Consider the following 16,881-nt stretch of genomic DNA (forward strand, 5'->3'; position numbering starts at 1 on the left):
TGATATTATATTTATCATCATTAATTTTTCTTTTTCAGTATTCTTATAACAGAACTAATCCAAAAAGTGCCAGCAAACAGACTAGCAAAACAAAAAATCATGACTGTGAATTCTATAGTTTTAAGTTCTTTGTTTCGACAACCTGAATGCAGGCAGGTTTTACTTCCGATGATCTGTAGGCAGGTTAAAGATCTTTTAGAAACCAAAGAGGAGGTAAGTGAAAATTTTAATAGAACAGAAAACAGTATTTCAAGTACATATTTATTTATTTATTTTATGAAACAAAGGTTATCGTGTTTATAATTTTATAATGATTGAAATTAAAAGTCAACCAGAGAAAATGTGTACTATTTAAGGAGACAATTCAAACAGAAACTATTATTATTATTATAAGCTCTTGGTATAAATCAATCCTTCATTTATATTATTTAGTAAAATCGATAAGTTAATATGAAATTGATAAATAAATAAGTTTGGATTAATTTAAGTATTTGAAAAGTTTTATTTTTCAATAATAGGATTATAAATGGGATAACCTTCTGTTTCATAAAGTTGTACATATCATTCTGTATAATTTCATAAGTAATTATATCGCAGTGTACAAAGCTTAAATCATGTCACATTTGTAAAAAAAAATCATTGTCTGCAAAATTTGTAAATATGAAAAAAAGAAGTAGTGTTAAAAGTTATATAAACTATTTTTCTAGTAAAGTAGTTCATTATTTTTTTCAATTTTTATAAATTATTTTGCTTTGAGTACAATTTTATTTTAAATATTACAGTTTGAATGATTTATTTTATATACATATATAAATTAGTTATTTATATAATTTTAATTTACAGATTTATTTTTGACTATGGGCTAAATCGACCGTCTAGTTAATAAATTCTTAAATCATTAAAAAAGATTGGTTTTTGTGTTAAGTAGTACTATATCCGTTATCACGTTTTTTCAAATAAAATACTTTTTGAAGTAAAACTTCTTTAGGCGCGACTAGGGATAAAGCCCGAACAGTTTGTCATTCGCTCTCGATGAAATCATTTCTATACTGTTTCAATTCTTTAGGCGTTGTTTAACATAATCCAGTGTTAACGAATATTATAGAATTTATTAATCAGCAATTACTTTATTTCTCTAATGAAGGTTCATTTCTAAATGCTAATTACAATGACAAACCGATCATGTTATATTTGAAGTATAACTTTAATTAAATTCAAATTTGTTATATGATGTATTTTTAACATATTTCGTACGATAGCAAAAAAGTTTTACTTCAATCGCATGTGAACCTTACGCGCACACTTTATTATCCTTTTTTTGTCGATTTATCCCATAGTTGTTATTACATTGAGTGTCTGTGTTGCGTGAGTGACAATAATGATTTTTTTAAAATAATTTATTTACAATGATTTGGTTTTGGATTTACAATATGTTTTGTTAATATATTTGTTGTGTAAATCGGTTAAGGGACTCCGATACAAAAAAATTCACTACTTTGTCTTAATATGTTAACGACACTGAATTTTTTGACTAAAAATTAATTGGAAACATGCATGGATTGATGTAATTGAATACTATAATATAATTATATATATTTAGGGGTCAAAATTAGGTTCTTGGATAAAAATTTATTATGATTTATCTTGAATACAAAATTTCTATCAATCCATGTATGTATATAAATGCTTTTTGTGTGCAATTGTTGTTAATTGTTACATGTCCTTTGGTAAGGGGATCAAAATGATAATATTTTTAATATAGATAATGAATTTTGAGTCCAAAAAAATACATTTTTTAAATAATATAAATAAAATGAAATCAAAAAAAGCCATTTATGCATAGATAAAAGAAAATTATATGCATTTATGATCTTCGTTTTTTTGTCAAATGTTTGTTTTGTTGGCTGCATTGACATTTTAAGTGTTTGTGATTAACTTCACTTTGATCGGTTTTGGCGGATTTAATTGATATTTTCAATTAAACAAATCAGTTAAACAAAAACAGAAAAACAATTAATATTAATTATAATAACATTTCTGTAAGTAGAAAAGGAATTAAAATAGCAAAAATATATACGTTAGGGGCAACAATTGTTACAAATTTCTAAAATTAAATATTATTAAATTTATTAAAACTTGTGTATATATAAAAAACAAATTAAGTATGAATGGCTCTTTTAGATTTTGTATATTATCATCATCGATAGTGTCTTCGACAAGATTTTGAGTATGAAAATGGATTCACAAAATAATTATTATTCGTTTAATTGAAATTTACAATCTATTGTAAACATTTCTTATTATTAATTTTATTAAAATTTCAAATTTATTATATATAAACAGACTTGATACACTTGCCTCAGTCGTTGAAAATTTGATAAGACTGTTTGCAATCGATAGAACTGTTTGTAAATACAATGTATATAGCAATATATATATATATATATATATATATATATATATATATATATGTCGAGTTATGTTGATTAGAATTTCATTTTATTTATAATTATGTAAATACTTCTCTCCTTCACGAAGCACAGCTCTTTTGATTTTCCTATTCGACAGCTGCAAATGAAAACACAGAAAATTTCAATAAATATCCATTCACAATCACTACCATGATCACATCACACCACTTTAAACTTTAAAACACTCATTTTTTTACCATAACTTAAAATTTGTTATAAAAATGACATCTATGATTCCTGAGGAATTGAAATTAGTTTTTTTTGAAATATGTATATTGATACAATACTTGTTTTTATTTTATTAATTTTAATTAATATCCCCTATAACCACCACGATTCACTTCACACTTTAAAACACCCTTTTCTTTATCTATGACCTAAAATTTGTTGTAAAAATGACATCTATGATTCCCGATTGAAAACAGATGTCTTTATTGATTTTGAATATGTATTGCGATACAATATTTGCTTTTTTTAATTAATTACTTAAAATAGTCATCAATAGAGTCTCATTCATTGTCGTTCATTTACATTCATTGCCTTTTTTTAACTTTAATTTGCGTTGTAGTAATTTAATGAAGTCTCTTTAAGTATTTTTCTACACAAATCATATTTTATTCATTCACATTCATTCCTGTTCATCGTGATTCATAAGCGTGTTTTACGTCGTGTAGCATGATGAAATTTATTTTCATTTATTTATTTGATGTTAGTTTTTTTTATTGAATAGTTTGCTATAAAAATTTGTGAATGCGCTCATTCATCAAAATTATAAGTAGTTTCTTTTTTATTCATTCTTGTTTCTTTAATAATCATTTTTGCTTGAATAATAATTTTTGATTGAATAGTCAAAATGACAGAAATAAAATTGTAAAAAAATATCTGAAAGCATTAAATTGTATTAAAAATGTTTTGTGAATGAATTAGAGTGAATGATATTTAATTATAGTTAATAGACACGAAAGAAATGAGAACTTTGTTATGAAAAGTTAGTTAGTTGAAATGAATGAATATCATGAATTAAAAATGAATGTTTGAATAAGAATAAATGAATTGGAGTAAATAAAAATGAACAATTATGAATGAATATACACAAAGGTTGGCATGAAAATATGGAGAATTGAATAAAAATTAACATTGACAAATGAATATGAAGGGGTGAATAAAAATGCATTGAATGTGAATAATACAAAATATAAATTTGAATCAGAATGAATATGGGTTTATAAAACTTAACTTTGATAATGAACCTGGGTGAATGACTAAAGAAAGGTTTTATATAAAAAATGAATAAGAATGATCACAAATCGGAGGTTTGAATAAAAATGATTATGAGTGAGTAAAAATGAACAGTGATTTGGAATGAAGATGAATGAATAAACATGAAAGGTTTTGAATTTGTCAAATGAATATGAATGTGTGAATAAAAATGAATTGAATGTGAATACTACAAAATATAAATTTGAATGAAAATGAATGTAGGTATGAATGAAAATGAATATGGGTGCATATAACTTAACTTTGATAATTGAAAATGAATCTGAGTGAATAACTAATGAAGTGTTTTGTATAAAAAAATGAATAAGAATGATCACAAATCAGAGGTTTGAATAAAAATGATTATGAATGAACAGTGATTCGAAATGAAGATGAATGAATAAACATGAAAGGTTTTGAATGAAAATTAATTGTTGACAAATGAATATGAATGTGTGAATAAAAATGAATTAAATGTGAATAATCCAAAATATAAATTTTAATGAAAATGAATGTAGGTCAGAATGAAAATGAATATGGGTGAGCATAACTTAACTTTGATAATTGAAAATGAACCTGGGTGAATGACTAATAAAAGGTTTTGTATAAAAAATGAGTAAGATTGATCACAATAAATGAGGTTACAATAAAAATGATTATGAGTGAGTAAAAATGAATAGTGATCCGAAATGGAGATGAATGAATGAACATGAAAGGTTTTGAGTGAAAATTAATTATTGACAAATGAATATGAATGTGTGAATAAAAATGAATTGAATGCGAATAATACAAAATATAAATTTGAATTAAAATGAATGTAGGTATGAATGAATATGGGTGAACATGAGAGCGAATAGAAATGAACATTGATGATTGGAATATGTACATGATTGAATAAATATCATTATACAATAATGATTTTGAATATAGATGAATAAAATTGTAAAATGAGCATGTGTAAATAAAAATCTATGGTTTTGATCAAAAACTAAAGCTAGGAATGAATATGAATATAAGTGCAGATAAATCAATAACAATGGATGAAAACTAATCGATACATTTAGGAAAGCTACAAAACAAACCTTTTTAACCACTTTTCTTTAATTGCATTTTGATTAAAATTAATCTGCATTCCGCCCGCATTTACTATCTTATTTTTTTAATTGCAATGCCTTGTTAAAAATAATATTTTTAACAACTAATTGTTGAATGTTTTTGAATAATATCGAATTAATTATTTATATTTATTGTGTGATGTCCATTAATGCTTTGTGTTTGCCAAATTTAATTATATTTTTGTAAAAAAACAAATCGAAGCATGCTTTTGTGATGTCTCACCACCATTTTTTGCTAATTTATTAAATCTTATTTGTTTGTTTATTAATTTAATCATAATTTGTATTGTTTAATAATTTTAATATGTTTTATAATAATTTCAGACGTCGTTTAATCTCATTTTGACAGATTTTTGGACGGATTCAGTTTTTTATCATTTAAAAAAATATTAAAGATATCGTTTAAATGATAAATAAATGAAGTTTGTAAAAGTAAAATTGTAAAATTATTAATTTGGAATCAATATGAGATTTTTATTTGTTTCTTAACCATAAAAACAGCGGTATGAAGTTGTCATTTATATATAAAGACTAGCAAACCCGACGAACTCCGTTTCGCCACCAGTTGGTTTCATGAGAAAGATGAAGAAATTTTGTGTTCGTTTTATATTTGAAAAGCAAAAAATTGATTTTATTATACAACAGTGATGAATTTATTTCGATTACAAAAATGAAGTGGTTTTTAGTTGAACTTCTCTAAGTAAATGAAAGTGAATCCGCAAATTATCTGTTTCATTAAAGTGCTCTTTGGTAAACCACATTTTTTGTTTTTTGGTCTGACGTTAACACAAACAAAGCGGATGGTTTTCCAACTCGTGAACAGGCAACGTATAACTGCCCATGTGAAAAACAATGATTTTATAAATAATCTATTTGAAATTTATCCCGCAAACACTAAGCTTTTGGCTTTGCTACTTGTTAATTGTCATTGCGAACGCAAGGCGAACTGGAAATTGCAATCGTTTGAAGTCAAATGGAAGACCAGTCAGAATCATTGGTATGTCACCAAATCGCCAGCAATTTTTGATTGAATGGTGAAATTCAGTGCGTGTATATCATATTTCTTGGCGGCAAGAATTGCTCGTTGACTTAACCAAGCATAATTCTGATAATTCTCACTAATGTCATTACTCGAACTTTTAATTACGTTGCGTGAAATTCCAGCAATTTGCATTAGGGCACGATGCCATGCACCATTAATTGAATGCAAAATTGTCGAAATCGGTTCGTGCTTTCTGGAGTTAAATCGTCAAGAAGGACTTATTTAATCGTCAGACCCGACTTATTTTTATATATATGTAGATAATCTATTTGAAATTATTTAAAACAATTATTGATTATTTTCATTACTCGAATTTTTAATTACGGTGCGTGAAGTTCCAGTAATTTGCATTAGGGCACGATGCCATGCACAACTAATTTTCTTAGCTATAAACCTTGCGGAGCCAGAGACTTTTCCAAAGAATGCAAAATTGTCGAAATCGGTTCGTGCGTTCTGGAGTTAAATCGTCAGGAAGGAAAACCCGACTTATTTTTATATATATGTAGATAACGGCGCAAAGTTGGTTCTTATATTTAAAGACAACGGCATGAAGCTATCTTTTATAGATAAAGGCTACAGTATAACTTTGCATAATGTATAATGACAAAGTTGTTTTTCATATTAAAGGGACAACGGCATGAAGTTGTCTCTTGTAGACATATATAAAGACAACAGTATGAAGTTGTTTTTTATATATAAAGACAAAGGTGTGAAGTCGTTTCGTCTATATGTTGACTACCGTTTGAAGTTGTCTCTTATAGATAATGAAAAATTCACAATATGGCTAACAATTCATTTATAAAATGATAAAAGATTGAATTCTGTCCTTCAACAAACCTTTCTGACCACTCAGACAAAAACTTTAATATTTTTCCCCCATGCTTTTTTTATTTGTCTGAATATTTATACTTGATTTTTCTATTTTTGCTGTGTTTTCTTTTGTCGTTGTGAAATGTTGTTATTGGAAAATCAAAAGGGAGGGCACTGTGTCGGAGTGGAGTTGCGTAACAAGTCGAAATCCGAAGCGAAATTGGCTAAGATGCTCGGGGAATCCAAGCAGAGGCTGCACGAGCACAGGGGCAAAGTCAATGAAAGAGTACGTTGGTAAAAGATAATAAAGATAAATTAAAAGATAATAAAGATACGAGACTGATATTGGTTAAGAAAGTTTAGGTTAGGTTATAGTGGTAAATTTGTATTTGGTAGATAAATACTGATGTAAAGGTGTAGTGTGTTTACATTATAGGACTTTTATTGATGTTTTAGATTTATATTTATATTCAGTAAAATTTATTTTATTTTACAGTTTTATATCTTGGTCTTATTGTATCAATAATACAGTTCAGCTTTTTATGAATCTACAATATTTGTGGACAAAATTCAGAAATGTGCAATATTTATTTCTAAAACTTAAATCTGTTTATTTCATTTACTATTTATTTATATATTAAACTGTGGATCTATTATCATCATTTTTTGGTAGATGTTGAGTTTAATCTATTTTCTAATTATTTCTCGATCAACTAGATGGAATGTTGTGCAAAAATCTTAAGCGACACCATGAACTTACTCTTCACATCAGATTTGGGTCCCACGATGTCTGATATCAGAATCATCATGTTATCCTTACTCAGAACTGTTATTCAAACCATAGTGGCTATGGGCAATGAGAACACCATGGTGGTAAGTCGAATAGTAATAAATAATAAATAAATTATTTAAAATTAACTGTCTATCCTTTCCTTTTAGGGTAATTTTGTGGCAATAATGCTAGCAATCTTTCGACAAATGACAACAGTACACTTCGAAGAGTACATTGGCCACTTTGCAACCAGGACAGATCTCCTTGATTTCCTCATGGAGATTCTGATGGTGTTTGAAGATCTGGTAACGAGGGCTGTTTTTCCAGCGGACTGGTGCGATATGATCATGCTGCAGAATTGTGTTGTGCTGAAGTGTCTCACGTAAGGGAGAGGACTGATTATTTTATAATTAATAATCTAGTTTTAGAATAAGCGTAATCTAGCTTAGCTTAATCATTTTAATAACTTTGGCACACATAATGTGTGCCATCATTCAGCACATTCATGAATTCTAAAAAATATTTTACTAGAAGATGTATTAAATATAAAAAAATGATCAATACACACCAATTTAAAGCAACAAAACACATACAAATTTAAAGACATTGTTCAATGAAAAAATAAAATAATAAACTAATATATAAATAATAAAATTATATTATTAGTCACATGACTAACAAATTATAAATGGAACACAATTGCAAAGTCATACCTTATAGACACAAAGGGGGGTTTACAAATCTTTATCCAGGGTCAAATTAAAAAAAAAACATATATATATACATATATTTAGATTCTAGATTTTTTTGTTCGACTTTGAGACATATTCTTGCAATGTTAATTTTTTAATAATGAACTATTTCTATAAATACTTTTCGACACGGTATGTGTGTCGTCATTCAGTTTTTTTTTTAATAATTTAATAAACAGTATCTAAAAGTGCAAAGCTTAAAAAGATTAAATTTAAAATATATTATAGATTAAAATAAATTAAACAAGTAAAAAATGGATGCATACAACACCAGGAAAAACACTAACAAAAAATTAAACATTATTTAAAAAATAAAACATAAAAAAAAGTAAAAATAATTATAAAGTTGAAACATAAAGTTTTAACAGAATAATGAGCCCAAAGCAAGCAAACCCGATGTAAGACTAGGTTTCAAGGAAAGTTAAACAATGATGGACACAGACTAGAGAAAATAAAATAACAAAAAGATATGGAAACATTAAAATTAAAAAAAGCTAAAATTGAAAAAAAAAATAATAAGAGTCAAAGATTTGAAGAATTATTTTTAAAAAAATTAATAATATGATAAGAGTCATGTACTAAAAGAGCAGAATTTTGATTATTAACCAAAGGGGGTTTGAAAAGATAAAAACAGATTCAGAAAATTTTCTAAGGTCACCATTCTTTTACTTGTGTAAAATAATAGGAAAAGTATGGTTTAAATTAATTATATGTTCTGAAAACAGTCTTATATTGATTTGGATTTTTTGAATTACAAATATGTTGATTCATTCTCTTGTAAATATATTGAGAACTTTCTCCAATGTAATAAAAATTACAATTGTTACAACTTACTTTGTTAACAATATCAGTAACATTCTCAACAGGAGTTTTAGACTTTAAGGAATTGAAAAGGGAGTTGAAAGTATTGTCAAAATTAAAAACTAACATAAAACCTTCATTTTTTTAATTCAACGACTGGCTGCAAATTAACATTTTAAGAATATATATATATATATATATATATATATATACATATGTGTGAAAATATGTTTATTTATAATTATTTATTTCAGACATTTTTCACATGCAATGAAAGAGCATTTCTTCAGCTGCTTCGATCACCAGGTACAATATTTGAAAATCAATGAATTGTTGAATATATATATATATATATTTCTATTATTTATTTTATTTCAGGCCTGGAATAATTTCTTCCATTGCACAATAGCATTTTTAACACAACCAGCTTTACAAATCGAAACATTCTCATCGAGCAAACAAGCCAGGATTATTTCGAGGTACAAAGATATGAGAAGAGAAGCTGCTTTCGAAATTAAAGCTATGTGGATTAATTTAGGTAACAAACAATACTTCTTTTGATAGTTAAATAAAACTCACATCATCCTGCTATTTATAGTTCAGCAATTTTAATCATGGTCTTATTTATCATATGTTTTGTAATTGTTGAAGATTTATAAATATATATAATTTATAATTTATTATTATATAAATGTGTATAATGGTTGACACTAATAAATGTGTTATCATGAGTGTTACCATATTACTAATAAACATTATTCAAAATTGTTATATAATGTAATTATTTTTACTTAAATGCCATCTTGTACAGTAGCAAATAAGTTTTACTTCAATCGCGTGTGAACCTTACACACACTCTTTTTTCTTCTTCTGTTCCTAATTCTTTTTCTCTTTTAGGTCAATACAAAGGACAATTTGTACCAGCTTTAGTCGGTTCAATTCTAGAAATGTCTCTGATACCGGACAAGGAATTAAGAAAAGCGACCATACCAATCTTCTTTGACATGATGCAATGTGAATTCTACTCTTCAAAACATCTACCAGAGTCCTACGGAGACACTAAGAGGGATTCAAGTCACATTAAGGGAAGGTTTACTGATTTTGAGAACGAGATGATTGCTAAATTAGATATACTAGTTGAGGGTAAAGGATACATTCAATTTTTATTTAAATAAATGATTTATTTGCTTATAATTTGTTTTTTTACAGGTGGTCGTGGAGATAGTCAATATGCGCAACTTTTCAACCAAATTTTAATAAAAATGTGTGAATCACATAACAATCTTTGTGAACAAGGTAAACAATTTGTAAACACAGTCACCAGACTCATGGAGAAATTGTTGGAGTACCGTTGCATCATAAATGATGAAAACAAAGAGAATCGGATGGCCTGCACAGTCAGCTTACTGGTAAAATATTTAAATGATACATAATTACAATAACTACAATGCTTATCTATTATATGTATATTTCTATATCTTTTTTTTGTAGGATTTTTATTCTGAGATTAACCGTAAAGAAATGTACATCCGTTACGTGAACAAATTGTGCGATTTGCATTTAGAATGTGATAATTATACAGAAGCTGCTTATACTCTAACTCTGTACAGCAATTTATTGACCTGGTCTGATGTTCCTTTGTCACCGTTGCTAAAGTCACACCAGAATGCTGCTGCAGGATTACAGACTCATCGAGAACTAAAGGAGTCTTTGTATAATGATATTATACATTACTTTGATAAGGGAAAGGTAAATTAGGGAATAAAAATTACGTGTAATTATTTTTATGTAATAATGCAAATGTTATTTTTCTAGATGTGGGAGTGTGCTCTGGAGGTTTGCAAAGAGCTTGCAAAACAGTATGAAGAGGAAGTATACGATTATACACAATTAAGTGCTTTGCTAAAACAAATGGCACATTTTTATGAAAATATCATGAAGCAATTGAGAGCAGAGCCTGAGTATTTCAGAGTTGCTTATTATGGAAGAGGATTTCCACCATTTTTGCAAAATAAGGTAAAGAAATAACTCAGAGAAATGTTTTAGTTTAATTTGAAGTTTTTTTTAATTTAGTTTAATAGAATTGATGTTCCTAATATAAATATTCTAAGCTGTTTCTAGATTCTAGTTAGGCTCTAATTTGAATCTTACTATTTCTCAACCAAATCTTAAGAAAATGGTTATAAGATTCCCATGATAATCTTATCAGACATATTTGGAATTACTTTAATTTCATAATTTAAATCTGATTAGATTCTAAATGAGTTTCTGAATATTCTAAGCTATTTCTTGATTCTAGTTAGTCTCTAGTTTAAATCTTACTATATTTTAATCAAATCTTAAAAAAAATGGTTATAAGATTTTCATGAGAATCTTATCAGAGCCTTTTTGGAATTTTCTAATTTAAAACTGCTTAGACTCTAAATGAGTTTCTAAATATTCTAAGCTATTTCTTGATTCTAGTTAGGCTCTAATTTAAATCTTGCCAAATCTGAACAAATCTTAAGAATATGGTTATAAGATTTACATGAGAATCTTATCAGAGCCTATTTGGAATCCCCTTAATTTCCTAATTTAAATCTGATTAGATTCTAAATGAGTTCCTGAATATTCTAAGCTATTTCTTGATTCTAGTTAGTCTCTAGTTTAAATCTTACTATATTTTAATCAAATCTTTAAAAAAATGGTTATAAGATTTTCATGAGAATCTTATCAGAGCCTTTTTGGAATTTTCTAATTTAAAACTGCTTAGACTCTAAATGAGTTTCTAAATATTCTAAGCTATTTCTTGATTCTAGTTAGGCTCTAATTTAAATCTTGCCAAATCTGAACAAATCTTAAGAATATGGTTATAAGATTTACATGAGAATCTTATCAGAGCCTATTTGGAATCCCCTTAATTTCCTAATTTAAATCTGATTAGATTCTAAATGAGTTCCTGAATATTCTAAGCTATTTCTTGATTCTAGTTAGTCTCTAGTTTAAATCTTACTATATTTTAATCCAATCTTTAAAAAAATGGTTATAAGATTTTCATGAGAATCTTATCCGAGCCTATTTGGAATTTCTTTAATTTTAAATCTGCTTAGATTCTAAATGAGTTTCTAAATATACTAAGCTGTTTCTTGATTCTAGTTAAGCTCTAATTTAAATCTTACTATATCTCAACTAAATTTTAAGTAAATGGATATAGATTCACATGAGAATCTTATCAGACATATTTGGATTCTCCTTAATTTCCTAATTTAAATCTGCTAAGATTCTAAATGAGTGTCTAAATATTCTAAGCTGTTTCTTGATTCTAGTTAGGCTCTAATTTAAATCTTACTATATCTCAACCAAATCTTAAGAAAATGGTTATAAGTTTCCTAAGAGAATCTTATCAGAGCCTATTTGGAATCTTCTTAATTTTCTAAGCTGTTTCTTGATTCTAGTTAGGCTCTTGTTTAAATCTTACCAAATCTTAAGAAAATGGTTAAAAGATTCCCATGAGAATTAGAGTCTATTTGGAATCTCCTTAGTTTCTAACTAGATGCTTATTGGGCTTGCAGTAGATTCTTATGAGATTTTCTCTTGACCCTTGATTCTTATGAGATTTCTCACCAGTATTTTATTAGATTTTGATTGAACTGATTTCACCCTTGCTTATTACAATGTAATTGGATTATTACTAGCAGAATCTTATTAGATTCTCAGCGCAATCTGATTACATACTTTTGCATTTCTATGTCTAGTTAAACTCTAATTTAAATCTTACTATACCTCAATCAAACCTGAAGTATAACGTTATTAGATTTTTAGGAGAATCTTATCAGAACCTATTTGGATTCTTCTTAGTTTCTAACTGCATGCATATTGGGCTTGCATTAAGATTTTCTCTAGACGCCCATAAGATTTCTCAACGGTAATCTTATTAGATTCCGATTCGAATGAGTGTGGAGAATAGTGAATAGTCAGTATCCACCATTACTTAATAAATCTAATTGGATATTCTATTGGATATAGATTAGATTAGATGTATTAAATATATAAGATTCACAATTTTTAAAGGTAACAAACAATCAATATACAAAATAGAATGAAGAAATAATTTTGTGCCTTGATTTTATGAAACTTGATTCCACCGTTACTTATTACAATCTAATGGGATTCTTCTATATTTCTAGAAGAATCTTATTAGATTCTCAACGCAATCTGATTAGATTCTTCTGCATTTCTATGCCATTTATACCTAGTTTATTATATCTTTTTAAATCTCTCTAATAAGATGAATGATTTATTTTTAGAAAATGTGACCATACTTAAATAATATGGAATATTTTCTATAAACGATTAATACCTGACAATAAAATCTAATTAATTTAAGCACATTTATTTGTACTTGTAATCTTTTAACTACTCCCATAATATCAATAGAATAAAATTGAAGAATCTACAATAATCATATTATTATTATAATTAACATTATAATTCATTACTATACATTCAAATTACAATAAGCAATTATAAACAGCCCACAAAGAGGTGTTGCAGATTAAAACTATTATCATCATAGGCAATTTCTATAACTTTTTTAATTTTATATATGTTTTTCTCTCAGGTATTTGTTTATCGAGGCAAAGAATATGAACGTCTATCAGATTTCAGTTCTCGTACCTTGAATGCTTTACCAAATGCTGAACTTATGTCTACGTTGACACCTCCTGGTGATGAAATTAAAGAATGCAATGGGCAATGTAAGTTAAAAAATAACAAACGATGACACTTAATATTCCTTAATGTTGTAATTAAATTGAAAGATTTTATAACTTTATTTATACTTTTAATCTGCTTATTATTATGATGAGTTTTTTATATCAAATGATCAATTTGTTTTTTCTGTTTTTTTTTCAGATGTGCAAATTAATAAAGTCGAGCCTGTGATGGAAGATAAACAAAATCGTTTCTCTGGGAAACCTGTTAGTGATCAAATATTGAAATATCACAAAGTCAACAATATTAAGACTTTCAAGTTTTCAAGACCGTTTTATCAAAGAGGTAAAGGCAAATAAACTACACAGTAATTAGAATTACAAGAGAAAAAAATACCTATTATGTATATTTTGGCACTATATGTATGTCATCATTCAGCAAGTTTTTATTTCATAATTTTGGCTTAAAAATGCAGTTTTAACTTCCCATAAGACAAGTTATAGTAATCGCAAAAAAATCGAAAATGAAAATTTTTATATATCTTTACGTTTCAAAGGTTTTTCAACATTTTGGCATACATTAGAATAATTAGATATTTGTGTGTGTGTGTGTGTGCGGATACAAATTTTCGTCGACGATTTCGGGAACACCGATCAACCGATTTGAATAATTCAAAAAACATTTGATTCGTATTGATAAGGAAACGTGATGATTAGTTTTTGGCGAAGGCACGTCTAGCCGTTCCGAAATACGGGACAAAAAGTGCCAAAAACGATAACCCAGTTTTTAAGAGAACGAAGCGTCCGATTTTAATAATTCAAAAATGATTTTACTTGTATTGTCAACATGAATAACTGATTAAATTTTTGGGAAGGCAGGTCGAGCGGTTATGGACTCTCAATAAAAATAAGCTAAAAGAATGATATTGTGCAGTCAAAAATGTTTATTGGACATATGTACATCAAATTATCAGATATTTTATAGAGATTTTAATAATGTGTACACATTTTGTGTAATTTTTTTGGGTTCCTTACCAAGATTTTTAATTACGGTACGGGAAGTTCCAGCAATTTGCATTAGGCAAGATGCCGTGCACCACTAGTTAGAATATGTTTGAACGCCAAACATATATATAATAATCAATTTATTCGAATGTAAATTAATAAGCATCTTTTTTGCTTTTTAGGAGGCATTATGTCCTCTTCTTTGATTTAAATTTTTAGCTATATGTTGCATTTATTTATAAACGTTTTAAAATTAATTAATTAAATAAATTTTAGTGTTTTAAGTGTTAATTTATCCCGGTTAATTTGTTGAATAATGATACATCAAGTGTCGAAATGTATAATTAATGAATAATGTTGTCATTTTAACTCTTATTTGTTTTCTAACTATTTTAAATTATTATCAACGTCGAAAAAACAATCATGTTCGGACCTATTTTCGTTTTATTATATTGGCCATGAAGGTGACAAACCTCATGGCATTGAGCTTTTGCACGGAATGGTTGCTACTAATATATAAGTTGCACAATTAAGCACCCTGTCAAGATTTATCAAAGTGAATTTAATATGTGTATTATTATTTCAGATTCTTCTATTGGTGAACAAAATGAATTTGCAACATTGTGGCTCGAGAGAACTATATTAAAAATTAGATCACCTCTGCCCGGTATCTTGAGGTGGTTTCCTGTAGACCAAACTCAAACATTCAACGTAAGTAGAGAGATGATTTTTTTCAAATCATCAGAAGACAATCACTCATATTCATTGATCTAATTTTTTAATGTATTTTTTTTTTTTTTTTCAGATATCTCCATTAAGAAATGCTATAGAAACAATGGAAGCTGCAAATAAGACTTTACGAGATTTGATAATCAGTTACAAGAGTGATCCTACTTTACCATTAAATCCTTTGAGTTTAAAATTAAATGGTAAGTAATTAATGAAAGTAATTTTTTATTCAAACATATGTTTTCTATAATATGTTAAAATGGCTTTGATTAACCAAATTTACATGATTTAATTTTTTTCTTACCTTTTTAACTTTAGATTTTAAAATTGTTTAGTCAAAATCATAAGTTTAATAACTTTGTTTACTAATATTAATAATTTTATAAATTATTCATATCTCTACAATATTTGATAATGATTGTATTAGTATATTTGATTATCCTTATTTTTATTTATCAAGGGGGTCACCATTTCAATAAACTTGTTTACCAATAATAATAATTTAATAAATTATTTATCTTTTATGATTTGTATTTGAATTTTTATAAATCAAAAAAATATTTCTATCTAGGAATTGTGGATGCTGCAGTGATGGGTGGAGTGACAAATTATGAAGTAGCCTTCTTCACCGATGAATATTCTGAAGCTCATCCGGACGACACTATGCTGATTCAGAAATTGAAAGATTTGATTGCTTCACAAATACCGTTACTAGAACTTGGTAATAAAATAAAGCTAATCAAATTCTTTATGATCATATAGTGTATAAGAACTATTATTTTAAATTCTGTATTTGATGGAATTGAAATCAGTAGAATTTGAACATGCACTTTATTGATGCAAATTGTAAATAAAAATAGAGGATTTTACTTTTACTATATATTGGAGATGTTTGTATTTATATTTCTGATTTTTTATTCTGTTTTTTTGTTTCAGGAATTACACTGCACAAACAAAGGGCTCCACCAAGTCTGATGCCTCTCAATAACAGGCTTGAGCAATGCTTTTTGCAAATGAGAGCACACATTGAAGAAAAATATGGAAAGAAGGTATGAAATAGTTATTTGATAATATATTTCAAAACTAATATATATATAATTACTAAGATAAAACTAATTTTATAGCAGCCATGCCAAACAAACTTTATTTTTATCATAGCCTATGGTACCTATATTTCTTTTATAGCTAAATTTAATATGTTATTTACATCTTCAAATGAGTTTTTTTAAGTTATTTTGAGGAATGAATTCATAAAGATTATTACAATTTGGCATTATAAGAATTATTATTGTACCAAAAATTGTACCTTGTGGAACACCCAACTTAATATTCAGTTTGTCTTTAACAATTACTGAACCACGGTCATCCAGAAAGGAAAAATTTTTGCTTGATGAAACTAATTTTATAGCAACCACGTCAAACAAACTTTATTTTTA

The 16,881-nt window shown here is 27.0% G+C and overlaps 1 protein-coding gene across 1 annotated transcript in view; it reads left to right on the plus strand.

Moving 5' to 3' along the window:
• Window positions 1-16,881, plus strand: part of LOC113375142 (dedicator of cytokinesis protein 1-like) — a 42,249-nt gene that overhangs the window by 19,844 nt on the left and 5,524 nt on the right. Inside the window, 16 exon segments of the mRNA XM_026615095.1 lie at window positions 39-213; window positions 6,862-6,981; window positions 7,413-7,568; window positions 7,635-7,849; window positions 9,275-9,326; window positions 9,399-9,558; window positions 9,918-10,163; window positions 10,230-10,429; window positions 10,512-10,769; window positions 10,836-11,036; window positions 13,621-13,756; window positions 13,914-14,057; window positions 15,303-15,427; window positions 15,522-15,645; window positions 16,017-16,166; window positions 16,382-16,494. Of these exon segments, the coding sequence (XP_026470880.1) occupies window positions 39-213; window positions 6,862-6,981; window positions 7,413-7,568; window positions 7,635-7,849; window positions 9,275-9,326; window positions 9,399-9,558; window positions 9,918-10,163; window positions 10,230-10,429; window positions 10,512-10,769; window positions 10,836-11,036; window positions 13,621-13,756; window positions 13,914-14,057; window positions 15,303-15,427; window positions 15,522-15,645; window positions 16,017-16,166; window positions 16,382-16,494 (2,575 nt within the window).

This window comes from Ctenocephalides felis, unplaced genomic scaffold, assembly GCF_003426905.1.
Source record: "Ctenocephalides felis isolate EL2017-DRISC unplaced genomic scaffold, ASM342690v1 CF-g0.4_SCAFFOLD_00845, whole genome shotgun sequence".
Classification (NCBI taxonomy): domain Eukaryota; kingdom Metazoa; phylum Arthropoda; class Insecta; order Siphonaptera; family Pulicidae; genus Ctenocephalides; species Ctenocephalides felis.